The sequence below is a fragment of the Trachurus trachurus genome (genome assembly GCF_905171665.1).
Source record: "Trachurus trachurus genome assembly, chromosome: 22".
Classification (NCBI taxonomy): domain Eukaryota; kingdom Metazoa; phylum Chordata; class Actinopteri; order Carangiformes; family Carangidae; genus Trachurus; species Trachurus trachurus.
In genome coordinates this window covers 24,844,928-24,862,422 of record NC_139907.1, presented here as the reverse complement: position 1 = coordinate 24,862,422, position 17,495 = coordinate 24,844,928, and the positions used below count along the sequence as shown (strand labels likewise).

Below are 17,495 nucleotides of genomic sequence, written 5' to 3'. Positions count from 1 at the left end.
GTAAAAAATAGATTTTGTGCATTATGCATTAATATACTTATTGGTTCTGTTGGTTATACTTGCTCAATAAAAAAAATGTAAATATTAGGCTATTTAAAGCGCATACCAAGCACATGATACACATTGGATACAGCGTAGCATCATTCTAACGCACTGGTATGTTTGTTGTTATTTCTTACTCCCTTTCACACACATACATACACTTTCTCTCTCAAATATATCGCACATATATATTTACTGCAGCGTGTATGTGTTAGCGGTGGTGATGATGATGATGATGATGATGATGATGGTGCCGCCTGGAGGAGCCTGGATCTCGCGTCACCATGGAAGCGCTCGGTTTGCGACATGTATTCGCCATTTTGCTGCCTCGGTGTGTGTGTGTCTGCTCGTGTATGTGTGTGTGAATGTGTGTGTGTGGGCTCCTCTCGATGTGAATACCTCTGTAGCTCCCAAACACTCAATGTGCCAGTTTGAAGAACCAGTGAAAATGTCTGCTCTTCCAGACTGGTAGCCGCAGCAGCCGCCGCAGCAACACCACCGTGTCATGGATATTTGGACGACGTAACATTATATAGTCCCGTCGAGCGTCACCGAAGAGGACCAGGGGGAAAATGCGAGGTCTGTTTCTGCTGTTTTTCCAACTTTGCTAGCCCGGTCAGTCAGTCAGTCAGTCAGCCACGAACCACCGACACGGTCAGCGGAGTAACGAGATAGCTTAGCACCGTTTGAACAGTGTAACTTAACAGTTAGCAGGCAGCTAACTAACGTAATTACGCTACTTAACGGTAACGTTAAACAGCAACGGACTTAATGTAAGCCCACTGAAGATTTTAGTCGGTGCCCAAGTAACTGGCTAAGACTCCGGGAGACTTAACTGTTACTTCACTGCAATAAACGTTACAATAGCAGAGTAATGTTATAACCTACAGCCGCAAAGGTTATCTCTACAGTTCAGCTGATAATACCGCGGCTGACAGCTACAAGTGGTTGTGTCCGAGCCCCCGTTAATCTACCGTATTGACCATCATGATGTTGAAGGGTAATTACATCCTCAGTTTAATACTGGTACACAACTCGGTGTTGTAACGTGCTTATAGAGATTCTGCCACCATGTATGTTGTTCCTCTCTCTGTTTATGTCACCATTTACAAATTAAATACTCTATTTTCTCTGTTTTGCATTCACAGCTTGACAAACAGCAGAGTGGTTTTCCATCACCAACCACTCAGGATGAAAGCAGGAAGTAAAGAGGAGGAATATTATCATCCTCACAGGATTGTGTTTGCCTCTCTGGATTCTCAGATTTGACCACATCCATAAGACCGTCAATAATGATACCTGGATTAATCTCCCAGGAGTTACACGAGCAACTTCTCGACCCAAAGAACTACCAGAATCGTACCAATGGCGTGGAGGAGCTCAAACACATCCTCTCACAAGTGGACATTAAGTCGGTCCCAGCTGACAGCATTGAGACCTTCATCAATTTTCTCCCTAGACTTTTGGATGACAGTAATTTTAAAGTGTTGTACAGCACCTTACAGGTTTTAAACTTACTTATTCAGAAGCTAGATACGAGTACAGACAAATATTTCAAACAGTTAGTCTTGGTGGCTCTCAAAGCCCTCGGAGACACTCGCACCATCACCAGGAATGAATACATGAATGTGTTTCGACAGCTGATGAAAACTGTTGCACCGCAACGAGTGTTAGATCATGTCATCTACAATTTGAAGCACAAAAATTCAAGGGTTCGGGAAGATGTGCTTAACATCATCATGGCAGCTATGCTCACTCATCCAAGGAAAGATTTCAACGTCCCCAAGCTTTGTTTTGAGGTTGCGCCATATTTGGCAGACAGCAAAAGGAAAGTGCGCCATGCCGCCCTTGAATTGTTTGCTGTTTTTGACTATTGCCTTGACACAGGGAAAAAGCAGCCCCTGATGAAAGCTGTGGACATGGTGGAGCTTAATGAGGATGCTGAGGGTCTGATGGCAGCTGTGCAGGCGAGACGGGCAAGGCACGTCCTTCCAAAACTCTCCCCGGAGGGGATAGTGGAGTATGGTTTGGTGGTGCCCAAACCTGGGCAGCGCTCCTACGGTTCTGGAGTCGATCTGGATTGGGTGATGAACGGAGGGAGGACAAGCAGCGCCAGGAGCCACAGGACTGAGCCGGACGGTGACAGACTGTATGGCTACGGCAGCTTAGGCTCCCTCACCGACGACCTTCCGCTTCAGAGAAGGATCGTCAGCGCAGGCAAAGGGAAGAACAAACTGCCCTGGGAGATGGCCAGCTTCTCGTCCACTGAGAACGAGCAGCAGTGCTGTATGCCTAATGGCAAGTGCTCTGACCAGGTGGGGTCCATCATCCTAGTCTCACCTATCCTGTATAATAATTAAGCCATCTGGGAACATTTGCTTACTTAATTATTCTCTGTCAGGACAAAGCATATTCAGGTACCACAGGTTAGTCACCCAGATATCAGCTGGGAATCTAGTTCTTTTAGATGTCAGTGTTTGACATTTATGAAGTAGCCATTAAATCAACAAGCAGGTTCACCTTTTTATTGAAGAGACTTCTAAAAATACACGTTGAGATCCAGAGCAATTATGGCCTAATCAGTCATTTGTTCGCTGCCTGCTTTTAGGTGCACTGGAGGGGTTTTCACATTGACTGTAATTACTGAGGATCACAAGGACCAGGCAGATGCAGATATTGTAAACATGTTATGGCTGGTGATTTCTTTTCTCCCTTTTTCTCCCAAATCTTTTTTTTTCTTCACACAAATTCTCAATTTCCCCACTGTCAACTTTTTTTTTTTTTTTTTTTTTTTTACAATTTTCTCCTCTTTGTCCTGTTGTTTTAAGAAGCTGAGTCATACCCGCAGTGCTAGTCCAAAGAGACTTAATATGTATTCAAGGTGGCACTTTCCGCAGAGACGGTTTAAATATAGTTAATGTCCCTCCCGATGCTTGTGTGGATGAAATACGGAGGGGAGGGGTGTTGTATCCTCCACATCTTGTTGTGCAGTTTTGTGGTCTCCTCTTCAACCACATCTCACTGTACACACATTTCCTTGGCAGCGTATTGTCTAGACAGCTCATAATGCACGGCAAGAGTCTTTAGATATGAATCAGTATCTGTCAACAAGGTGACAATAGGCTAATTTATATGACTGAATATGTGTCTCTATTACACACATACAAACAGAAGGGAACAGTTAGGTAAACTCCATGATTACTGCCTATTTCTGGAAGAAACACAATAGGTGACTCATCCCCCTGTACACTGACACTGTCCCTGCAAAGATGAGCATCCACTCTTGGCAATAAGCCTCTAACCATCAGGGTCAACTCACCGCGTCGCGGAACCTGCACTGCATCTCATTTTATCAGCTAACAAACTAGACGGATGTGTTGAACATAAGCTGCCATCAGCTCTATTCTATTAATACGCACTGGGTTGTGATGAGTGGCTGCGTTTCATGAGGTATTAATTGACCATATTTGTTCTGGAAACTCTCGCCGTCCAAGCTCCAGAGGCTCCGTTTGAAAAAAACCTTCTGTTTACTGCAGTGTCTGTTTCCCGGCAACCTCATTACCACACAGCACACTTAGTGGAGGGGGCGTGAAACATAATTGGAAATATCACAGGGTTATGCTTGTAAAACATGGCTTATTTGCTGCTCTAGTGTTGATTGCAATCAACGCCGAGTGCTCTCTGCGCCGAGTGTTGATCAGATTGTAAGCGGCGGGGCTGACCTCAGCAGCGCACTCACTGTCAGAGGCTGAGATACATTTACTGTCATAACCTCCTCTGTTTCATTTGTGTCCGACAAAGGTGTCACAGGTTGCATGGTGACAGTGCAACTTGAATGAGAACATCTAGACATCATATACATCGAGTTAAAGATCCACCCAGAGCGAGCAGCGTCTCTTATCTGAGCTGGCTAAATATCTACTACATCCCATTGTTCAGGGCAGTGGATGGAATTACACTGAGGCTCTTGTTGTGTTTAAAGGTTGCTGTAGGTTAGTTATTTAAACTTTATCCTCTCTTAGTGCTATTAACAAAAATCATTTTCTGTCCGTTCACAGGTGTCCAGTGGGGATTTCTTTTCCCTGTCCAGGAAGCTGAGTCCAGAGACGTACATTCCCAGTTTTGGTGCGTGCAAATATTTTCTTCTCACACACACAATGACGCTGGCATTAATTCCATATGAGGTTAACAGGTACGATTGAATGGTCAACCTCATCTGGACTCAAATTAGAGTGACTTTAAATTGGATTAGCAGGATGAGTCAGAGGAGTCACCAAGCCACATGTCACCAAAGACCCTGACATGAACACAGTTGCAAAGCAGATAAGTGTCCAGTCTCACAACATGCCAACAGTTATCTAATTATGAGTGTAAGACCATAAGTTGATAGTTTTCCTTTTACTCATGTACTTACTCTGTCAGAAACATTTCCCCTGATACACTGAGGAAATGAGGAGTTGTTCAGCTCCATGGAGAAGGAGAATGTAATAAATAAGAGAGGGCAGTGAGTTCTCATAGTATTCCAGCTTCAACAGCGAGCCTGCTCCTCCAAATATGTGCAGTTACTGCAGCTGTAACTGTAGCAATGCTTCTGTGGGTTTATAGCAGCCCGTCAGTGTGGTTGAATTAAAGAGAACCTCCCAGCCAGCTGTCCCATTACTGCTCCTCAGTTTTAGCTCTGAGGAGTACTAATGGGAAAGTCGAAAGGAAAGAAAGAAAGAAAGAAATGTATTTCTGACTAAATGACAAAATATCACGCTTTAGATTGTCTCTTATCAGATTTAATATTGGACATATTCCTGACCCACTGGCTGTCCAGTGTTCTTACCATAAGTTGTATTATCTAAACAAATGCTGAAGAAAAGATTACCAGTTTATGTGTGCCTAAAATATTTGGATCTCATCTCATGCTGTTTTCCACACCCTTTAAAATCAGTTGTGTTCCCTGCTACATTTTTCCACTCTTGTGTAATATTAATACGTACATGTCCAGTGTTTGTAGCTGCAGCTGTGTGTGATCTGTCTGTGCTCACAGGCACCAAGAGGCTTTTTGAGCCTCTGGTTGCCTCCAGTACTTAGTACTCCAGTTTGATAAACAATTTAATTATCAGTCTTATGTGTTCTGTTAAGATCAGTGGGTTTTTTTGTTTGTCTTTTATGGATTTCTGTCACGTTAGCAAGTCTGCTCTGTTTTGAATTAAAATGGCAACACACACTTTCCACCCAGGTTCTGCAGAGCCACAGAAGCCACAGTCCTCCAGGCGGAGGGAGTCCCCTTCTCGCCTCAGGAGAAGTGGAAGCCTCAACTTAGACCCTGACATCTTTAAAACCACCAACTTCTCTGACCCAGATGTTGGTAAGAAACCATTGTCTAAATGATGTGCTGAAGTTAGGGCTGGGCGATATAAAAATAAAAACCTCAGATTCTTTCACACCAAACAAAAAACAAACTACAAATAGCAAAGAAATGACTCACTTTTATTTTATTAATACAATTTAAAGGGACATTGTGTAACTTCTCCTGTTATCTATTCATGAAAATCGATTATTTCGTTCAAAAGTATTTATTTCATTAATCAGTAATTACCCCCATCAACAAACTGAAGTGTTCTGGTAAACTCTGAATTTGCCGTTCAACAAACCAGATGTCATTTTAGTCACAGAAGTGGAGAGAAAGCCGGTAAAACATGGGTCAGGTAAACAATACAATCGCCATGACAACATATTGTCATGTGTATTGTTTTGCCTCGTGCTGACGGACCACTTGTTTACATAGAGGCTTGTTTATGCCGTTACGTGCAGCGGCTGTCGTCCGTCTGCCCAATTTCACGTGAATGCAGCATTAAAAATTAGATTGAGTTGCTTGCGATATACAACCGCAACGCTAGATGGGAGTAATTCCTACGCAATGTCCCTTTAACAAAAGCAAACTCGATTTCACTTCTGTGGTTATCATGCAGATTTAAATGTTATTTCTAATAAGAATGCATTATGAAATCTCAGGGGGGGTCACCATATCTTTTTTTTTTTTTAAGTATATTTTTTGGCTTTTTGCCTTTAATTGATAGCACACAGTAGAGAGATAGACAGGAAATGGGGAGGCAGAGAGAGGGGGAATGACATGCAGGAAAGGGCCACCCGACGCTGGATTCGAACCGGGGCCGCCTGCGGTGAGGACTGTATCCTCTACATGGGGCGGCCGCTCTACCCACTGCGCCACGCACCGCCCCGGCCCGTAGTCACCATATCTTAAGCGATGCTGCATGACTGCATCAGTAATAGCTTTCCACCAAGTCCTTTTCTTAACATGAGCGTTGCAATAGGAAATGATTCAGCTGCTGTTACCTGCTTGTTAGTGAGTGTTGTGCATCTCGCGGCGAGACACATTTCTCCCACTCAGCAGCTGCTCTCTGTTTGAGATGTTGCTGCTGCCTCCAGTATCAACAGCCTTGGAACAAACTTTGCAGCGGACCGTGATGCGTTCTAAGTCTGAGTCCTCAAAACCAAAACACTTCCAGACAAGTGGCAGGACTGTGACTTTCTTGGGAACAAACTCATTTAGAACGGAAGTCATGTTTTTGTTGTGTGTGTGTGTGTGTTTCTCTAAGAGGTAAACAAGGGGGAGGGTGTGAACTACGGCAGCCTGAGGGAAGAGAAAATCTACATTTTCATTTTTTATAATCGACCTAAAACAAATGCAGATTTTTTTTTTTTAATTGATTTATCACCAAGCCCTAACTGAAGCTACACGAAGGCATGCACCATACCTCCACTCCCACACCCAGTTTTCCATGCTAACATGTGAACACCCTGTCTCACAGTGGCACCCAAGGGCCGCATGCTCTCCAGGAACCCCAGCGTTGAGCGCACCTTTTCCCTGCCCTCTAACCCCTCCACGTCCGGCTCCTTCCTGCTGCCCTCCTACCCTCTGGCTACACTCCCAGGAGGCATGCTGACTCCAACTCTGTCCCGCCACCACAGAGACGCTTCCCTGTCTATGTCCAACACCTGGCCCAACAAGAGAGACACCAGCCCCCACCAGAGAGACACCAGCCCCTGGAGAGACACCGCAGACACAGCAAAGGGTAATCTAGTAAAAGGTTACTTGCTGTTTTTGATTAGTCTGCTGAATGTGAATATGTTGTAGCCTCTGTTTTGTATCATCATTTTCTCTTACTTCTACCCCCCCCCCCTCCAGGAGACCCTCATCTCTCTAGCAGATGCTCCCCCAGGCCTCTCCGTGCCTCCCTTGTGAGTTCTTCTTCCACTTCATCATTCCGCCGGGCTCTGAGCAGCACCAGGGCCAGCTTCTCTATCTCACCAGTAGTCCCTCCAGTAGAGCACACCCAGTCCTATAATGGCCAGAGGTCCAATGCTTCAAGCAGCCCTCAGAACCAGCAGCTAGAAAAGAGCCTCCATCTGGACTCTGATAACGTCAACGAGTGGCAAGAGGATGATCCTCTGGACATGGAGGAGGTCAGCAACCAGTCCGTCTTTCCTAGAAAGACGTGGCTCGAATATGTGGGACATGTGCACTGTCAGCATGTGACAGTTGGGTATGATCCTGTATGATTGGCGACATGAGGACCGTCTGCTTGTCCAGGGCCTTGAAGTTCTCCTGCAACCTTTCTGTACTAACGTGCCACTTTGTGTGTTTCCCACAGATGCTGAACTCTCTGCGCTCGTTGCGGAACAGCGCTGCCAAGAAGAGGGCCAAAGCGAGCCTCAGCAGTCCGGATCCAGACAGCCCTGACTCTGCTGTGAGGCTAGACCTGGGTCTGGACTCGCCATTTCACACTTCTCCGAAGCTTACCACCTCAGCTAGTGAAAGTGGTCTGTCCAGTCTGGGCTCAGCCGCCAACTCCAGCTCCAATGGCATCAAAAGCAGGTAAATGACTAATAGTGTTCTGTGTTCTGTCTTCTTCTTCTTCTTAAAAGGATAGTTCAACATTTTGGAAAATTCACCTGTTGCCATAATTGCCATTGCTACTGGGCAGAGTGATTTCAAAAGCGAAAGTAGTTCTGAGTATTTGCTTCATGTGTTGTAATGTTACATAATTATACATGATTATCTCATAGCGTGGTGGATGTGCAGGTCACAACTTGTTCACGAGAGCATTTTGGAGTTGTTGGATTGTGTATTTGATGAGTTTTGAGGGACAGGGGACCTATACCATTCACCTCCACTGTGTTCACTGAAGCAGTCTCTGCATTTGCCTCGAAAACAACTCCTTCTCATAACATTCCGTTAATATCTCATAGCGGGGTGAATGTGCAAGTCAGAACTTGTCCACGAGAGTGTTTTGAAGTTGTTGGGTTGTGTATTTGATGAGGGAAACCAAGAAATCCCATAGCCTTCGTAGCGTAGCTCTGAGCAGCTCGCCGCTCTGCCCCGCAGATCTCAAAACATGCACCGATGATTCAAGGTAATGAACCTACTGCTATGACTATTGGGATTATGGCAATAGGCCAATTTGCCAAAATGTTGAACTATCCCTTTATGTCCTGCATAGTGCTTCCTCTTTGTAGCACTCTCACGTCTCACAAACATGGTGAAAAGGAACACATCCATCTGGTGCTCTGTGACAATGTGTTGAGCACTGCCGAGCATTTTCGCAGCATAATTTCTCACTTGTCACATGTGTCGACAGTCCTGGAAGCTCTGCCTCTTCAGGAGTGAAGCCTCGCATCGCAAGAATGCCTTCTGCAAAACTAAGGTCTTGTGTGTCCATGGACTTCAGCAGCCTTCAAGGTATAAAAGAGATGGTTTTACACATTCTGTCACAATGTGTGGTGTCGTATTTACATCTTCGTATTTTGCCTTTGTCAAGGACTGTCTCAGAGGAGTGAACTGTCGCCTGAGGTGGGCGTTGTCGGGCAGAGAGTCTCTTACTCCAACGGAGCAAGCAAAACTGAGGAGGAGACAACAGGACCGTCCCCTCCGCTGGTCAAACCCGCCATTCGCGAATCAGTCAGAGGTCTGAAGCCTGCTAACGGTCAGCTAGCAGTGACACTAGATTCACCTGGTAAAGATATCTAGTGTGCTTAAATGATTAAATCAGAGTCTAACACATGTGCTTTGATCTGTAGGATCACAGAGCCACAGCAGCAGGAACTCACCAGGCACAGACATGCCTGAGGGAGTCATTGGAAGAGGTCAGTCTGTGGAGAGTGTAACTCATTGTTCAGTTGTTTGGTATTTTGTTTTGTTCCTGAGCGTGTGTGGTGCTGTTTTTACAATAGACTCATATATAAATAAATACAAGATGTCTATTTATCTTAACAGTTGTAAAGATAAATAGACATTTAGACAGTTGTTGTTTTTAAAAATGAAGCGGATCGTATCTGTATTCAACAGTTCAGGCTGTGTTGTCTACATTTTCACTCATGCATTCAAGTGATCTCCAAACATCCTCTTTATGTGTCTCAGGCATGTTCAGCACTGCAGTGTCAAGCCGTCCAGGAGTCGCCCTGTCACTCGAGCAGGGCGACTCGAGCGCCGCACCCCCCGCTGATCACTCTGTTGGCATCCACAGCCACGCTCTGCCTGGCAGTCACATAGACGGTGATGACAGCCCACGTCCAGATGAGCTTAAGGTTAGTCACACTTCATCCAGCGATTAAAACACAGCGTGCCATAAAAAGTTTTCCAGCTATCAAAGCGCCAGCCGCTGTGTTTACTGCGCAGGAGAGGGTGAGGAACGCCAGGGTCGGCCGGGACAGGGTGCGGCCGCAGCGTCTGGATCAGCAGGAGGGGCAAGCCAGTCAAGGGGACATCGCACGAGACAAGACTCGCCGTGTCAGACAGATGCTGTCTGATTCACCCACAGAGGACAATAGAGCATTAATCATTAAAGGCAAGAGGCACTTATGGAAAGCTAAACGTCTTTATGAATTGGAGTTTAATAGCTAAGCAGACTTTGTCAAAATTTGCCTGTTTGTTATAGATAAGCAAAATGACCACTCTGTGGATACTTAAAAACACACATTCAATGCATTATATTTATTGAAGCTATCTGTTATTACATGATAAGTTTAATTATTCACAAAATAAATCAGCACAAAATACAATTTAAACTTTGACGCATCTGAAATGTTGATCCTCTGTGTTGTAGATCTGCATCTAAACGGCAGCACACTGCCTTCAACCAGAGCGGACCTTCTCTCTGATGAGTCCCCCCTCAGCCCCACCAGCCCCGTCAGCCCGCCGGGACCCCAAAGCCCCATCAAGTGCTACACTCCGCCCCACCAGCCGAGCCCCCCCACCGTGCCCCCCAACCCTAAGAACCTCTCGCGGCTTCGGAGGGCTCCTAGCCTCAGCAGAACCCGGCCCTCCATGTCTCATAGCTCAGGTTTGTGGATCTTGGAACGCTTAAGTTACATGCGGCACCAAAAGTGGAGCTCAGTTACCTGCTTTTATACACCATCAACTGTCCCTGTGAGTCTGTCTAACATTGCACTGTGTAATCTCTCACTTGTACTGACACTGGCCTGCAATGTAGCACTGCTCCACTGCATTATAAATAGATGAACCAGCGCTTTAACAGGTCTTTGTTTATGGAAAATGCTGGTACATTAATTAGACAGTCAGGGCCATTAGAGCATGGCTGAATAAGATGTTTGCTTTGGTTAATGTGGCACATTGCTGTGTTTTGACAATCTACTGTTAATGCACCGCTGCCCACACACACAGTACTTGTTTTCAGATGGATAGAGATGTAACATGAAACTGAATCTGTGTTTGTGGTGTCTGATGGACCATTTAGATGAGCTGTCCCCTGGCACCATGGGCCCAAAGAAAAATCTCTCCGAGCCTGCAGAGTTGCGTCCGTTCTCCAAACCTGACTTGGTGCTGATACAGAGCTTCAACCTGCTGAGCTCGGAGGACTGGTGAGAAACACTAAACACAGCTCAAACATCCTGCTCCTACACATGTTAAAGGGATAGTTCAACATTTTGGCAAATTGGCCCATTGCCATAATCCCTATAGTTTTAGGAGTAGGTTTGAATTGTTACCTTTAATTGTCGGTGCAAGCTATTTTTAGAACGGCGGAGCAGAGCCGCGAGCTGCTCAGAGCTACTCTACGGAGGCTAGTGGAATTTCTTGGTTTCCCTCATCAAACTCATCAAATACACAATCCAAAAACGCTCTGGTGGACAAGTTGTGACCTGCACATTCACCACGCTATGAGATAATAACGGAGCATATTTGATTGTTTGATGAGGGAAACCAAGAAATTCCATGTGCCTCTGTAGCTCTGAGCTCTGCTCCACCGTTCTAAAAATAGCTTGCACCGACAATTAAAGTCTTATTATTACTGATTACTGATTATAGGCATTATGGCAATGGGCCAATTTGCCAAAATGTTGAACTGTCCCTTTAATAAAATCTAGACAAAACAAATATTTAAAACCATCTCACTATAAATCTACTCTCATCAAAAAGCTGACATTCTTCCCAATTTCCCAGCCTCTTTCAACACAACATTTTCAACATTAACCAGTATATTTACATTTGGTGAAGAAAGTAAGGTCTAGATGAATCATGGCTGTCAATTGCGTCTTTTTTATCAATCCAGGGAGAAGAAGATTGAAGGTCTGGTGTTCATGCGCTCTCTGGCCCATTACCACTCAGACACACTCCAGGGCAGACTTCATGATGTCTGCATGTGTCTCATTCAAGAGGTAGTATCAGCTGTTGGATAACACTCCCACATTCCTTTTTATATAATTGTCAGTTTTGAATGTTAATGTCTTATTTTACACAGTCACATTCATTTGCCAGTGTTTCGGTAATCATACACTTTATATTCTCTGCCTCCACTGCCTGTTTCTTACATTTCTTTTGTCAGATATCTTAATTATCTCTCCCTGACCTACCGTTTGATGCTGAAATTGGATTGTGTCCCTTTCAAGTGTTATTAATGAGGTTCATCTTCTTCAGGTGAAGAACCTGAGGTCAAGTGTGTCCAGGGTGGCGGTGTGCACCCTGGGAGACATGTACACCCACATACAAAAGGGGATGGACCAGGAGCTGGAGAGGACAGTGAAGGCTTTACTGCAGAAGGCTGGGGAGAGTAACGCCTTCATCAGGCAGGATGTTGAAGCAGCACTGGACTGCATGGTGCAGCACTGCACCCCCACTCGGAGCATCAGCGCTCTGCTAACAGGAGGACTCAGGTTTGTGTACATGCACACACACACACACACTGATTATTGCTCTATCAAACATAAAGTTTGGAATTATTGCAGGTGGATTTACCCTATTTTATCATCAAAATTTATATATACGTATATACTGTATATATTGCTGAATTGATTTCTTCTCTGATTTGATAGTCACCTCAGTGCAGTTGTGAGAAAATGCGCTGCTCAGCATCTGACCACTGTGGTGGAGAAGGTTGGTGCTGCCCGTCTCCTCTCTGGGGGTAAAGACCTCACTGACAGAATCTTACCTGCTGTCACCAAACTCGCACAAGACTCGTCACAGGAAGCCAGGTGGGGTTTTTATTGTTGTGTTTTGTTTTTACAACCTACCAATTACAAACTAACTGTACATTAATTACGACTTTTATTGTCAGTGTTATTATGAGCTCTGTGGTCACTTTTGATGTGGTAGAGTGTGGTGGTGGTACAGTGCTGTGTGAAAACTGCTTGTCATTTTATGGTGACCTATAGATATAAATGGAGTATGAGAAATATACAGTGCAGAATAATCTAACTTATCGTACAAACCTGCACTCTGAAATCAGTATTTAGAACCCTAAAGTAAAACCTAACAAGTCATTGTGGTTGGTTGTGGTCGATCCACAGGTACTTTGGGCGTCGAATGCTGCTGTCTCTGTCGTCCCACCCTGACTTTGACAAGATCCTGGAGAAATACATCCCCGCTAAAGATCTGCCAACTGTCAGAGACACCGTCTTCACTCTCAAGACAAAGGTGCAGCATCTGTTCCTCTTTGTGTTTTCACATTGGTGTTTTCCCAGAGGCCCCACTGCCATCTGACCTGGAGGTTGTGGGTTATTTCAGGGTCTTGGTGAGATGCCTCAAGACACCCAGTCAGCCCGGGGCCGGCGCTCCCTCCCAGCCAGCGGCACAGTCAGAGCCTCGTCTCTCACTAGGGAGCCTCTCAACCAGACCAACAGGTGGGTGTGAATATCAAGCGCTACAGCTGAGGTGCCTGTTAAAGGGATAGTTCAACATTTTGGCATATGGGCCCATTGCCATAATCCCTATAGTTTTAGGAGTAGGTTTGTTACCTTTAATTGTCGGTGCAAGCTCAATGGCTTTGCATGAATTTACTTCTAAAACAACTCCGTCTCGTAACGTTCTGTTATTATCTCATAGCGTGGTGAATGTGCAGGTCACAACTTGTCCACCAAAGCATTTTTGAGTTGTTGGATTGTGTATTTGATGAGTTTGATGAGGGAAACCAAGAAATTCCATTAGCCTCCATAGCGTAGCTCTGAGCAGCTTGCGGCTCTGCTCCGCCGTTCTAAAAATATCTTGCACCGGCAATTAAAGGTAACGAACCTACTGCTATGACTATAGGGGTTGTTATGGCAATGGGCCAATTTGCCAAAATGTTGAACTATCCCTTTAACACTAACTACGGTCTTTGTTGAAGCAGCTGATTTCTCACATTGTGTAATACATAGGCTGTTCATAATAAACTCTGTTTATAAAGGTAAACCATCCGGTGTGTTTTGTGTCATCTACAGGGAGTCCAATAGCCATTACAGCTGTAGATCCCAAACACAAAGTATCGCGGACAAAACTGAATACATCAAGCAGATCTCAGGTCTGCTGGGTTCAAAGGACTTCAGAGAGAGGATCAAGGGAATCGACCAGCTGGTGGCCGACTGCCAGCACAACCCCAACATGGTCATCAATAGTATATTCCCGGTTAGTACAAGTGCAGTGAACTGAAGTAACACCAGGGACGGAGCGTTTAACATGTTCAGTTGGACGTTGTTCTTTGAAAATGGTGCAGACAGTTTGTTGCACCATCAGGGAGCATTTACAGCAGATGTAATATACTCCCAGCTGTTTTCAGCTGCCCTATGACAGGGTAAGGGCGGGCTTTTATTAACTCATCTGCAGAAGGTAACAGGTCCATAACTTGTAATTCCCTCTGTATTTTAATGTGATTCCTTCTCATTCATTGTCATTTGTCCACCATTATGCCTTATTGCAAAGTCAATACTTCCTGTTGCCATTTCAAATTAAAAGCCCCCCAGTGTTTCAGTGGACAGAAATTAGTTTTTTCTACAGAGCTTTTATCTCCATGATGATAATGCTGCTACAGTAGGCAAGGCATCTTTATTCATAAAGCGCATTTCATACCAACTCAATGTGCTTTACATAAAGACAAAACATTTAACAGTAAGAACTAGAAACGGAAAAAGAACAGTAAAAAACAGCATAAAACATACTTCTTCTTTTTTTATTAAAATAACCCAGAATAGTAAATATTGTATACATTAAACATACAGTTAAAAGCAAGAAAAAAAAATAAAAGTACAAAAAAAGAATATATATACAGTGCAAATCCAAAATTATGATTTAAAGTTCTTAAAAAGAGCACCGCCATAAGCACATGAAAAGAGAAATGTTTTTAAAAGTGCTCACAGTCTCACAAGTGGCATATTGGTTTTCTGACCAGCCCTATGTTGACAGCATATTGTGCTATAGCATTTTGAGATTATTGTTTTGCTGTATGATGTCCCATCCATGTGTGCAAGAGCAAATAGACAAGGCAGATGATCAGCTCAGGAAAAACATTCAATCCTTTTTTCACATAGTCTTGATTTTAGTTCTTTGCTCCTTTGCTTCTGTTTTTGTTCTGTCGTAGTTCTGACCTGCCACCATGCACTGAACTGTCCCTCTTTCATCTTCTTGTTCTCCTTCCTGTGGACAGGTGTTTGATGCCTTCAAGGCCAGGCTGCAGGAGTCCAACAGCAAGGTCAACCTGTATGCCCTCGAGTCTCTACAGAAAATCATCCACCTGATGAAGGACAACCTGTCCCAAGTCGTCAACATGCTGGTCCCAGCGATCGTGGACAATCACCTCAACTCCAAGAACAATGCCGTCTACTCTGCTGCTATTGGAGCCATTAATGCACTTATCTTCAATCTGGGTACTCTCTTCAAGCATGTGTATTTCTGTAGTTTAGCTAAAATTTGATGAATTTGATTTAATATTGTGCTTTTCTTTGTTGCCGTGACAGATAACATACTCCTTCTCCAGCCTTTCTGCACCAAGGCTCAGTTTCTAAGTGGCAAAGCGAAGGTGGATCTTATTGAAAAGGTTGCAGGTATGTCTAACGCTGTACAGGGTTGCTAGCTACACATTTGAAATTTCAAAATTCCATACTTATTCCAAACCCTAATTTTCAGACTTATCGGTAAAAACATTTTGAGTAATTAGATGTGTATCATGTAAATTATGCAATTAATGGTTTGTTTTCATTATTCTGAATTTGTATGCCATTATGTCACCAAATAATTTCCAGGAGAATGTAGCTAATAGTAGCCTAGAAATAGGAACTTTTTGAGTCTCGAACACCGTTTGTGTTCACCAATCACAGCGCTGTATCTGTTTAGAGAGTCGTTGGGCGGGCTTAACGCCATGACGACATACTTGTGACGATGAAAAACATGACAAGATGGCTTTGGCAAAGGAATCGTTTGAATCGCCGTTGGCATCAACTTTGAAAGAATTAAACTTGTCATTTTCTTTAAAAGTTGAGCAAGAAACTGCACTGAAGTCATTCATTTCGAAGAAGGATGTATTTGGTGTTTTGCCGACAGGATATGGGAAAAGTTTAATCTACCAGCTTGCTCCGCTCTGACTATGTCATCCTGCTCTTTGCTCTGCTTAGTCGTAGTGCTACCCTATTGCGTGTAGAGGCAGTTTGAAAGACAGCCTTCATCCTGCCCCCTGGATTGAGCCGAGGTCTACCGGTCGTTGCCAGACTAGACATTTTAATGATATAGTCTGGCTTGTCAGGCTAAGATAAAAGTGCATACAAAATAATTAACCCAAATAACTTCACATAAGACCAAACCAAGATAAGTATTAATACTTTCCATACTTACGTAGGAGCCCTGGTTGTAATAAATCCTCACCCCTGCTCTCTTGTATGTCTGACCCATTCTTGTTTCTCCTCACTTTACATCCCCAGATCTCGTGACGGAGCTGTACCCTCGCAAACCCCAGGTGGTGGAGCAGAAGGTGCTGCCCCTGCTGTGGCACCTGCTGGGCACCTCCAGTCACAGCGGGACCATTCACGGCCGGGGCGGAAGCGTGAGGGGTGCTACCGCCAACCTGTGCCAAGCCCTTTACTCCCAGATGGGGTCCAGCCTGAGCGAGTGCGCCGCCTCCCAGCCTGCCAACGTCCACAAAGGTTTAAACGAGTTCCTGAGGAGCTTATCTTAAAGGTAAAGCCGAATCCAAACACAACCAAAATGTCGGAAGAGAAGAACATTAACACTGACCTTACTTGAAGACAGAGATGTTCTACATTTCTTATAGTGCCTGCACTTTTATATCAATAAAGAGAAAGTCCTTCAAAATGAGGCGCTCTTAATTCTTATCTCAGTGAGATTTCCTCTGGTACAGAAGCATGGACAATGTAACATACTGACATCAGGTCTTATACATACTCAACCTGCTCTCTTTGCACTTTGAAAAGGTAGCTCATTATCATGATAGACATCATGAGTTTTACATTATACTCATATATCCCATGTTTGCTTTTTTTTTTTTTTTTTTCATCATCTGAACATGTACTGTAGACAAATCAGAGACACTATTGCAGAATGTAAGATTAAAATGCACAAAAAGGAAAAAAAAGGAAGAAGACAGGGACCTGAGGTGTATATTTTTGCTGTTTCATCAGATGTAATGTGATATTTTTATGCTGTTTTACGTAGTCGTTTTGAAAAAGTTGTGAATTGAGATTAACAAGAATAATACGAAATACTTTTGTACAGCTCAGATGTGTATTTGCACAGTATTAATCGTATGCTGTATGGTACAGTTTATAATTTATCTATTGTGTAATGGTTTTAAAGTCAATGTTAATGATGTGTGAGCTGATGCTGTCTTTTTTGCATGACCAAAATTTACTGGCAGGATCAAAGTTGTTTCTATTTTTGTTAAGGAGATACATATATAAATATAAATATATATATATACATACACACATCATGTGTACACTGATGCCTAGATGATTGTTGTGTTGACGACATCGTGAGAGGAAAAGGGAGTGGAGCTTTACTCCTGTGGTTGCCTGAGAAACCGTGAAGGCCCAGATCTGATTGTGTCTCAGTAATAGTGCCAGTCGCCAGTCTTCAAGTAGCCTTTTAATTCATCTGTTGTTAAATTATATCAAACTTGTTTGTGAACAAGAGCAAAGATGGATTGATATATAAATAAAGTGTTTTA

The 17,495-nt window shown here is 43.9% G+C and overlaps 2 protein-coding genes across 4 annotated transcripts in view; one reads left to right on the top strand and one right to left on the bottom strand.

Moving 5' to 3' along the window:
• klhl28 (kelch like family member 28) overlaps window positions 1-615 on the bottom strand; it is an 11,902-nt gene extending 11,287 nt beyond the window's left edge. The window contains exon 1 of the mRNA XM_083998192.1: window positions 442-615. Within this exon, the coding sequence (XP_083854318.1) occupies window positions 442-549 (108 nt within the window). The 5' untranslated portion in view covers window positions 550-615. The remainder of the gene's footprint in view (window positions 1-441) is intronic.
• On the top strand, window positions 382-17,495 carry togaram1 (TOG array regulator of axonemal microtubules 1). 3 transcript variants are annotated; one of them, XM_083998189.1, is made up of 23 exons: window positions 382-621; window positions 1,191-2,357; window positions 4,101-4,167; window positions 5,270-5,398; window positions 6,864-7,127; window positions 7,241-7,293; window positions 7,707-7,930; window positions 8,694-8,794; window positions 8,874-9,020; window positions 9,133-9,198; window positions 9,473-9,639; window positions 9,731-9,899; window positions 10,158-10,394; window positions 10,809-10,932; window positions 11,622-11,727; window positions 11,987-12,222; window positions 12,382-12,540; window positions 12,856-12,982; window positions 13,073-13,188; window positions 13,765-13,948; window positions 14,964-15,183; window positions 15,274-15,360; window positions 16,231-17,495. In XM_083998189.1, exons 2-23 carry the CDS (start codon window positions 1,335-1,337, stop codon window positions 16,482-16,484), a joined length of 4,260 nt encoding a protein of 1,419 aa, XP_083854315.1. In that variant the 5' UTR covers window positions 382-621; window positions 1,191-1,334; the 3' UTR covers window positions 16,485-17,495. The 3 variants fall into 3 exon arrangements, with proteins under 3 accessions (XP_083854315.1, XP_083854314.1, XP_083854313.1); XM_083998188.1 differs by having other exon boundaries at window positions 7,241-7,518; XM_083998187.1 differs by having other exon boundaries at window positions 7,241-7,518; window positions 8,874-9,038.

Excerpts from the sequence above, each read along its gene's own strand:
- togaram1 (XM_083998187.1), top strand. The coding sequence starts at position 1,335 with ATGATACCTGGATTAATCTCCCAGGAGTTACACGAGCAACTTCTCGAC. Across the intron at positions 5,399-6,863 it reads CTTCTCTGACCCAGATGTTG|TGGCACCCAAGGGCCGCATG; the intron begins GTAAGAAACCAT and ends CCTGTCTCACAG. Across the intron at positions 13,949-14,963 it reads TCATCAATAGTATATTCCCG|GTGTTTGATGCCTTCAAGGC; the intron begins GTTAGTACAAGT and ends TCCTGTGGACAG.